We start from the raw sequence: 9,843 nt of genomic DNA on the forward strand, positions 1-9,843 counted from the left end.
TCAAGAAGGGAAGCGTGCCGAATGTAAAATAGCGGGAGGAACAGAGCGTGGGGGACGAGGACGAGCGGTCATCGCCAACCAATGCAACCACAATGAAAGAAGTCTACAAGCAAAAAAGAAAAAAAACACACACACAAGAAGAAGAAAGAACAGGGTGCGGTTGTTTGCTGCAGTGATGTCTTCATCTGCTCTCATTCACGCGTTTCCTTCCTTTTTATTTTTTCACATTCGTTGCTGTTGTTGTTGTTTTTTCTCTTTCTTTCTCTGTGCAGTGCTTGGCCGCGACGTGCATACCGAGAACGGGAGAAGGGAGGGCGAGTGAAACAAAAAGCAAAAGGAAAAAGGTGCATCGTATTTTCCGGCCTGGGGCGTTTCTACGCATTCATTGAGGAACGAAATCAGGGAGGGAAGACGAGGCGCATAATCAAAAACAAATTGGTCAGACGTCTTTTAGTTGGTGTGAGTGACGGCTTGCAGGCGGTGTGCGGCTGCCATGTTACCCGAGAAGAAGGTGTCATTCTTTTACAGGAACACTTCCACGAAAGAGCGGGGGCAAGGTATCGTTATTCCAAACATTCCCAAAGTTGTAGATGAAAGGGCCCGCATTCGACTGTTGTGTGACTATGAAAAGTACGAGTCGGAGTTGTTCAAGCACCACCTTGGAACCCCCGAGACAACGCGGACGCTCGGCCTGAAGTTTGTCCCCGTAGACTTCGACAGACGGCTGCCGTCACGTGACGAACCAACCCTTGCCGAGCGCGAGTATGAGGCCTCTAGGCGATTTCGGAAGAAGAACAGGCAATCCTCGTATTCAGCCGCCATCTCTGGACAGTCACCGCGGTATGAAGCAGCAGACGCACAGCCCGCAGCATTCACATTAAACGAAGCTGCAAATACAAGTTTAATGCAACCCTCAACGGTGGCATCGACATCAGTTCCGCTGCCCGAGCATGTCCTGCCACTGACTATGAGTCGTAATCGGTCGGTGCGCCCCACAAGGGCTCCTTCCATACCAGTGCATCCACCTTTGCCACCTGAAGCAACAGTGCTGGAAACATCAGAAAAGAAGACAGCACCCGTAGCAGCACAGAAGAAATTGTCTCCAACGCGACCACTACAGCAAACGTCGCAAGAAAAAGAATCGAAGCCTCAACCTGAAATGAAAATGGAGACGATAAGGCCAACAGTGCCGGAAAAACAGTTGCGCCCTGCTTCATCAAGGAAAAGTGGTGCTGTTAGCGGTAGTTCAGGAGGACTGCCTCAGTCAAAATCTGAGAAAGTGTTAAGTGCCGAACACTGTGCACAATTACTTCGTGTCCTTCTTTGCACCCCGCCGGAGTATAGCGAATCATTTAAATTGGATCTGCGTAACATCGATCTGAGGTGGATGCATGGGTCACGGTATCCCAGCTCTTTTGTGACGTTGCATACATGGCATCCCCCTGAAAACGGTGCCAGCGTCCCATCCCTCAATTCTCCACGCTCTGTTATTGTAATGCTGCAAAACGGCATTGCCGTAGATGACTTGGTGCCGCACACCACCATTCACGATGGTGCACTTCTTCCAACAGATCCAGAGCTGCGTCAGTTGGTGAAACGCATGCGCATTGAGCGCAAACAACGATGTCGTGAAAATTTGCTTCAAACCCTGAGTGAGAAATATATGGAGTTATGCCGTAGCGTTAACCTGGCAGATGTACTGAAGGCATTTCGTAATGACGGGAAGCGAAATATTGTGGTGGAGATTCCGGCCTCCCTCAAAATTGATCACGAGCGGAGGCAACGCGCGCTGTTGATGGAACGAAATCGACTAGAGAAGCAAATAAACTATGCAAAGGACCTGCATACGCGGCAACTGATAGCGGATGAGCGACAGCTGCGGGCGGAAGAGGAGGCGCAAGCAAGAATTGAAGCGAAGAAGGCAGAGGAACGACTTGCACATGAGCGGGCAGCGGAGCGTCTTGCGCTTCAGCGGCAAAAAATTGCTGAGCGGGAGGCCTTTTACCGAAAGGTACTTCAGGAGCGCCAAGCACGGGCGGCGGAAAGACAGGCACGATATGTGGAGGCGCAACAGCAGAAGATGGAGCACCGTCGCAAGGAGCAGCAGCGGCTTGCAGAGGAGCGCCACCTCCGCTTTGAGCGTGTGGCAGAGAGGCAGGAGAAGCAGAAGTTGATGATTCAGCAAAAACATGAGGCGAAGGAGGAGAAACTGCATCGTCTGCACGAGGAACAGGAACGGCGACGGGAGGAGTTGCATGCAAAGATCTTGGAGAGTGCGGCAAAGTCCATGGGGCTGCGGGAGTTGGTACGGAAGCGGGCTGCGATGCATGAAGAGAAGGTGCGACAATTAGCAGAGGAACAACAACAGAAGGTGGAGGAGCGTCTCGTGCGCTTTCGGCAGAGCTCCAAGGAGGCGCGTGCACGACGCGCGCTGGAGGAGGAAAAGAAGCGCACGCGCACGAAGGAGGTCCTCACTGCGGCTGCTGAAAAAATCAATAGCCTCAAGGAGGAGACTATCAAGAAGCAGGAGAAGCACAATAAGTTGTTTGATGAATTGCAGCACCAGCGAGAAGCGGAGTTGGTGACGCGGCAAGAGAGAGAACGCGAGGATATGGAGGCGAAATCCTTTGCCGTGGTACGCAACAAGCGCGTGACGGAGTTTGCGAAGCTCGAGACGGTGCTGCAGCTTCTTTCCAAACGTGAGGCGGCGTTATCACTTGAAATGGAGCGTGCGGTGCTGCGGCAGGAGATGTGCAAGGCCCGTGAGGCCATGGTGGCGGAGCGACAGGCCTTGAAGGCGAAGGTTCAGCAGACGGAAATCACGCTGTGAAGATCTTCAATAAAAGGAAGAAATTATGTGTCACGACCGTGATGTAAAGTGAAATGAGCTCAACTGCGCCTAAACGAGAGTACAGGGGATAGAGGGAATATACAACATATATATATATACGCGAAGGGAATGACCGAAGCGGAGGTGGTGGCTTCGTCTATATACATATACAATATATGCCTCTGTGAGTATTTATTTGCATAAATACACGCATTTATGTAAAATAGGGTCGAAAAACAACAAGGAAAAGGATTACCCTCCATCCTTCTCAGAAACACACACAAAGAAACCAAGGCACACATACACCAGAAATAAAATAAAAACAAACAGTTTTTTGTTTGCTTACTTCTTTCTCCGTGATTGTGGTCACCTCAATTGGTGCTGGTGCTGGTTCTCCTCGTTGCTTGTATTTCCACAGGTATCTTCTTCTGTTGTGCTTGCTGATGCCTTTGCTGCCTGTTGTGCTCTGCCATCTTCATGAGGAGAGGGAATGTATTTTGTAGGTGAGAGAGAGAGAGAAAGAAAAAAAAAGGAAAGAAAAAACAAGCATTGTGATGTGTGCCTGCCTTCTTAGTCCCCTCAATTACTTATTTTTTATTTGAGGTTCATGTCTTTGAAAGCGACAAGAAACAGCAAAAGCAAGGAAGAGTTCCGCGTTGTTTGTTAACCCCGAAAGGACACATTTTGACACACGAAACTATTTTATACGCCGTTTGAACGGTTCAACTTTCACAGTATACACAGGTGATGGAGCTCGCTACCGCTTTAACGGCGGCAATGACACCGATTGTGCGGGCAATTTTTCTTATGATGTCTGCCATACATGATGGTGACGTTGGGGACAAGAAGACGTGGAAGTGTTGCCACACCAATGGAGCGACAGCAGAGTCGCCCAGCGTGACTGAGGCATGGCTGGCGTTGCAAAGGGAAGGTCAAGGAACGCCACCAGTGGTGGAAATGCACTATCGTCTGGGCGATACGGGTGATAACATTGTAAGGGTAAAGTGGGTTCCTACGGACAACACCCATTTGGTGTTAATTCTGCAGCACCAAAACGACACTGCCGTCTCGAGAGAGCCTGTAACTATTTCACTCTGCACAGAGTGTGAACCGCTTAAGTCTAGTTTGCTCGAAACGACACAGTGGACGGCGGAGGCAGCAAACGCGGCCGTTGCACGGCTTCGGCCAGCACTATTCGACCATATCACCCGACAGCAATATCGCCCTTACGACAGCAACAGCAACAACAACAGTGGCGACGGAAACGGGGCAATGTCTTTGAGAGCAGAGCCACCACGGCAGGCAGTAGAGAGTCGTCAGGAGTATATTCCTGCCGCACCTTACGTTACTGAACCACAGGGCGTCACCCAGCCAATGTTCGCAGGTACGGCCCCGAGACCACCTGGTTTTCGTTACGGTGAAGGCGACCTGGTGCCTGGAGGCAGTTTGTCCCCGGAAGGTGGTTCTGGTGGTGGAATGATGCTTGGCCCCAGAGCTTTTCATGGTGGCGGTGTCATGCCTGTCCGCTATGACCCGATGTTTCCTGGTGATCTGCCAGACGGGAGTGGTATGCGGGGCCGGGGTAGAGGGCGTGTGTTTCCCGGAGAACCTGACCCAGACAATTTGGCTCCGCCGGGAGGTCCAGCCTTTCAAATGGGCTTTGGCCCAGGAGGCGCTAGAGGCTTTGGCGGCGCTGGAGGTGGATTTATCCCGCCATTTTAATAGTGCCAAAGAAAACAAATATTTATATTATTCCTTTGAGCTAGTGGATGAGTCTGAGTGCGAGTGCGTAGTGTTTTGCTTACTTACTTAGTGTTCTTGTTCATTTACAGCTGCCGTAGCGGCAGCACGTTTTGCATGCATATTTGTGTGTGTGCGGATCTCCATGTGCGCGTGTAGGCAACTCAGCTGCGTTGAACGTGGATTTTAGCCGCTTTGCTATATGCAAAAATAAAATGTCGTTACGCTTCTTTTCCTCTTTTTGTTGTCTCTTACTTCCTCTTTGGTTTCTTTCAGTGTGGCTAGCGATGGTATCGTACAAGGAGGATTTTACGCGTGATGGGCGCAGGCGCGCCCCACGACCTCTTTTTGGTGTAAATATCATCCGGCCCTTCCCGTGGATTCGTGTCTTGGTTGGCATTGGTGCCATGGCGTTCGTGTTTCGGCAGCAGTACATGTCATATTACTACCTCTCGCCCGAAGAACGGTTTATGCGCAAGATTGTCGTAGCTCCCTACGGCGTTCTTGGAAATCAGATGACACTTCAGGGTGGAATGATCCGCGCCGGTAGTGAACCAGACGAGAGCGTTGTTGTGGTAGACTCTGCCGACATGCGTCATATCTTTGCTACAGCTGATGGTGCAACAGGGGCCTCGGGGGCCATTTACAACTGGCTGAGGCTGCGTGGACCTTTCCCGGACGAAGTCGTACGGGCGATATCGCGTGTTTGTGACGCCAAATGGTTTCGGTATGGTGAAAAAAATGTGATTCATGTCATTGCACCGGACTTCCGAGAGGGCACGTGGTCGGAGCGAGAGGCCGTACTGGAGCTTTCCCGTGCATACCGCAATGTATTGCATGAGTTTGTGATGAGTGAAGCCGACGCGTTGCGTGTCGCCCCAATTTCTCACGGGGCACAGTCAGGACCAATCTACAATCAGTTACCACCCATCACTCAATCAGCACTGAACATGGCCTTTGAGCAGCTGCATGTCTTTGACCGGGAGTATCTGCTGAGGCAAGACAAGAATATCGAGCTCTGCATCTTTATGAACAGAGAATGGGACATGTACCAGAATGTCTTCAAGGCTCACAAGCAGTTGTTGACATTTTAGGCTCCTAGAAGGGAAGGGATGGGGAAAAAGAAGGAGAGACGAAGGAGGAGGAAGTACATGCACCCATTTGTTGTGGTGTAGCTGGACTGTGTTGTGAGTGACACATGTGGTTTTTGGCGAATACATTTGTAGGTTGTTGATGTCTCTATGGTTCTTTCACACGCTTCCTCCTCCTCTGCCTATGAGCGTGGGTGTGCAGAGCAGCACTACCGGGATGGTGTGCAAGCCTCCACAGATGCAATCAGTAGGTTGTATTTATTGTGTACTGCCCTACGGGTGATAGATGCGCCTTTTTTTTTTTCTGGACGTCTTTATACCACGGACGTGATTGGCTAATGGGAATAGTGGTGTTAATAGTAGTGGAAAGATTAACACGAATTGCTGCCGCCGCAGTAGTCGAGACGGTGAATACCGTTCATCTATTGCACTTGCGGGATCATTTTTTTTTCTTTTATTCGTTTGTCTAACCTTGTTTTGGCTGCTGATTGTGTTGACTGAAGTCGGAAAATGCTGCGGAGGAGGGTGTTGCCTGACGGTCATCGATATACCGCACTGCCGCTGATTTATGGAACGTCGCAGCATGGTATTAAGACATTAGACGTACGTGAATACCGCCCACTGGCGACTCCGATTGAGTTTCGCTTCTACCAACGCTACGCCAATCACCCGAACCGGCAATCCGGGATACAATTTCTTACACACTACAATACCCACCAACGCTTCCGCGTGAACAAAGACTATATTGATTACATGCACTGGGGAAAGGAGCAGGGCCAGGCCCGCCTGCCACACCGTCATCAACGTGTTGCCTTTGACTTCAATGATCAACTGCACCCGACGCGTACGGCCGAGGGCAACGGTGACACCCAAGCATGGTGCGCGGAGCAGGACCCCTCGCTTGGCCCTCATCCAGACTTGGACGCATCGTTTGATCCAAATCGTCACGTTTTCTCCCATCCAGAGCACTGGAACAAGATGTTTTCCAAACGGCGTCCCGGTGAGGGCAGCATTGATTTGAGTGTGCTGCCGTCGCGAAGTCTACTTGGGCCGCTCATGACGCAATCGGATACCCATGGGGCCGCCTACTTTCGGCTGGATAACCGCGGTCACAGCAATGGCAAGGTGCCCGGTCTGAATTCACCATTTCTTGGCGAATTTGATCGTCAAATGATGCAGGCAATGTCAAGACCGCTCAACGCCGACCGCACCATCACCGGCAATGACGGCCGCTTCTCTAAGACGATCATGATTAATGAACCAATGACACATCAACATCTGAGCGGGAAGACAGCCAGTGAGTTAAGCACAGAAATTGATGTTGCGACAAATGCTGTTTACTCGAAGCTTACCGTTTTGGAGGCGGCGCAATCAGGACTTACAAACTACTTTTGTGGTGGTCTCAACTATGAGATGCTTGGCTTTGACTTGCATATGGCGGAGTTGCTGCGAGAACGGGCACGTGCAATTCTTGGCAGGGATGCAGGCGTTTCTTCCTCTTCTGTGGCGTTCACGGCATCCACGGATTCTACCAAGACGGAGGAGCGTGTGGTGGGGCAGCTGCTTCGAGATGCGTCAGGGTATGTGGATCGTGCGGATGATGCTCTTCGTCAACATGCCGCGCTTATATGGCGGGTGTATACTGCCCCGCGTCCACTGATGGCACTGACGAATGGTAAGTGTCGGGGCACAGGCTGTGGGGTATCTGTGTACTCCAAGTATTGTGCCCTTAAGGATGCTTCAGAGTTTATTTTTGATGGTCCCAATGTGGGAATTACTCCATATGGTGGTCTCACTCGGTTGCTTGCGCGTCCGGAGACGTCGTTAAAATACCCAGGCCTGGCAGAGTTTATTGTCTTGACAGGTACCTCCCTTTTTGCAGGCGATGCTCTTCGCCTGGGCTGGACCGATCTCTTTACGAACATTTCAGACATGAGCTACCATATTAAGGATTGGTTCGACGCTACCGAGCACATGCATAACGATGCCGTCGCCTGGCAGTTAGGGCACCTCCTTGAGACGTGTTTCAAGATGCGAGAAGCTCACTCATCGGCGATGGAGCGTGTTGCCATCACACCTGTGCGAGCACGCTGGATTGAGGATGCCTTTGCCGATCAGCCTTCTGTTAGACACATTGTTGACACCCTTGGTGAAATTGAGTGTCTACCGTTTACTGCGCAACACAACACATGGGACCACTCGCAGTGTACTCCGTATACCCTTGATAGTGTCGAGGCTGGGTTGTTGAAGTTAGAGAGCCATCGCCTACGGTACACACACTCTCCGTGGGACATCACACCACCGGAGGATGAGGTGGCGCTTCAGCACGCATCTGAGGTGTTCAATGCCTATGTACTGGAGCGGTATGGCACAGAGAATGTTGTCGTTCACAGGGACACGGAAAAACTGGCCGCCTGGCGTCGCCAAAGACAGCAAGAATACCACGCTCACCGTAGTTTACGTGGTGCACCTCATTCTCGTCACGTCTACGCTCGTTTGGAGGGTTGTGAAGGGAAACTAGTTTCCTTTGATTTTGTGTTTTTCCTCCAACAACATGAGAACCTGGAGAATAAAAACAAAAAGGAGGAGTCGCGATATACTGCATCCCTCGATGCGCTGAAGCGCAAGGTGCTGGCCTCCTTTGGGATGCCGGACGGCCGCGACATTGAGCTGGGTTGGTATCTCCCCACCTTGGACACCTGCCCTATTTACAGTGATGAAGAGCTCATGCAATTGCTTCATGCAGATCCCGGCATTGAAGATCCAAAGTCAGAGTTAAAGTATCCACCCATCTACTTTATTGTCAAACGTAACACTCTGTATTTCTCTGAGTGGGCGTATGCGGTAAAGCACCAACTGTTGCTGCAGTCGCCCTTTGCACTTCGGGCAGCTTATGAGATGCTGACAGAGGTGCGTGGTGATGGCTTGGCCGATAGTGTCATGCCGCTGGCTGAGTCACTCGCAACCGAGTTTAAATACGTTTCACGACTTCTTCGGCGACCTGACTTCTACCGCGTAGGTGTGCATACAGACAAGTCAGCAGAGACGTGGGAGGAGATTCGGGAGGAGCGTCGGCGCAACATACATAAGACACATCAACCGACTCGACCATTGCCTGACTTTGAGGAAGTGTTTGAGCGGAACGTCGAAATTGAGGGTCATCGGTTTCTGTTGCGGCCTCGTTGGAACCCACGCACACTGCAAGATGTCTTAGAGTCTGATGTGTTGCAACTTCGCACCCCGTTGGTGTACAGTGGTGAAGGCATTGCCCCGCTTTACGTTCAGACTCAGTGCGCCAAGGCAAACCGTATCACTGGTATGGTGGAGGATGCAGGTGGCTTGGAGGTGGTGCAGGGACTTGGCGAGGTGGACGCAAAGGGGACCCCTGTGGCACCGCCATTGCAGCCCAACGCCCACGTGCCCCAAAATGTTAGCTTCTACGAAATGGCGCGGCACCCATGGGAGGATACTGCCTCTTCTTGGCGGCGTGACGGCTTTACGGAGGGCTCACTGGAAAACTATGAGGCACAATATCGTGCCGCGGAACGTGCCGTGTATGACGAAGAGGGTCGCGGTATTCATAATTACTGGCCCTCTCGTGAGGCCTCGGAGGGTGTGACGAGCGAGGAAAAAGACACCGCTCTTTTGCAGGAGCGCCTCTTTAAACCGCTTGAAGAGGCCATATCCGCAGTTGAACCATGGGCTCGTAATCTGCGTCGTAGCGCAAGCGATGGTACGCTTGGCTACAAGACAGAGATTGCAACACCCGAGGAGAAGATATACGACGACGAGTACTACCGCTGGTTTATTCAGCCTGGTCACCACCCGAACCCAAGTGGCCTCACCAGTGTCAAGAGGGGGTCTTCAACACAGCATAGCACCGATGCAGCGGAGCTTGAGCGCATCTGGCGCAGTGTGGCTTCCGGTGACGATGATGGTAATGCATCAGAGGTGGAAGGAATGGCGACCGAGGATGTGGAAGAGGTGGGTAGTGCACACATGAGCGAGGAGGAGCCTGTTGCGCATACGGATGAAGACGAGAGTGCATAACCATACAAAAGGGGTTAGGGTGAACCCCGAAGCGGGATTCAGTTGTTGGGAAAGGCAAGACCTGCAATGTTGCATATCAATGTGGTGATGCAGGGCCCCTGCTGTGGGTATATATATATATATATATATAAG

General features: G+C 51.4%; 4 protein-coding genes across 4 annotated transcripts, besides 3 other annotated features; all 4 read left to right on the forward strand.

The window, feature by feature from the left end:
- Positions 1-493: 493 nt before the first annotated feature.
- Positions 494-2,830, forward strand: TraAM80_02116 (uncharacterized protein; the record flags this gene model as incomplete). Its single annotated transcript, XM_029379132.1, has 1 exon — positions 494-2,830. The coding sequence occupies one exon, from the start codon at positions 494-496 to the stop codon at positions 2,828-2,830; it is 2,337 nt and encodes a 778-aa protein (XP_029241015.1).
- A 505-nt stretch (positions 2,831-3,335) lies between these two features.
- Positions 3,336-3,376: a sequence feature (A-rich).
- Positions 3,377-3,577: 201 nt separating this feature from the next.
- TraAM80_02117 (uncharacterized protein) lies at positions 3,578-4,552 on the forward strand (the record flags this gene model as incomplete). The annotated part of the gene is made up of 1 exon (XM_029379133.1): positions 3,578-4,552. The coding sequence occupies one exon, from the start codon at positions 3,578-3,580 to the stop codon at positions 4,550-4,552; it is 975 nt and encodes a 324-aa protein (XP_029241016.1).
- Positions 4,553-4,857: 305 nt separating this feature from the next.
- TraAM80_02118 (uncharacterized protein) lies at positions 4,858-5,664 on the forward strand (the record flags this gene model as incomplete). Its single annotated transcript, XM_029379134.1, has 1 exon — positions 4,858-5,664. One exon carries the CDS (start codon positions 4,858-4,860, stop codon positions 5,662-5,664), a length of 807 nt encoding a protein of 268 aa, XP_029241017.1.
- Positions 5,665-5,670: 6 nt separating this feature from the next.
- Positions 5,671-5,716: a sequence feature (GA-rich).
- A 455-nt stretch (positions 5,717-6,171) lies between these two features.
- On the forward strand, positions 6,172-9,711 carry TraAM80_02119 (uncharacterized protein; the record flags this gene model as incomplete). The annotated part of the gene is made up of 1 exon (XM_029379135.1): positions 6,172-9,711. The coding sequence occupies one exon, from the start codon at positions 6,172-6,174 to the stop codon at positions 9,709-9,711; it is 3,540 nt and encodes a 1,179-aa protein (XP_029241018.1).
- A 108-nt stretch (positions 9,712-9,819) lies between these two features.
- Positions 9,820-9,841: a microsatellite.
- The last annotated feature ends 2 nt before the right edge of the window (positions 9,842-9,843 follow it).

This window comes from Trypanosoma rangeli (genome assembly GCF_003719475.1).
Source record: "Trypanosoma rangeli strain AM80 chromosome Unknown Tra_15.4_contig_00046, whole genome shotgun sequence".
NCBI lineage: Eukaryota > Euglenozoa > Kinetoplastea > Trypanosomatida > Trypanosomatidae > Trypanosoma > Trypanosoma rangeli.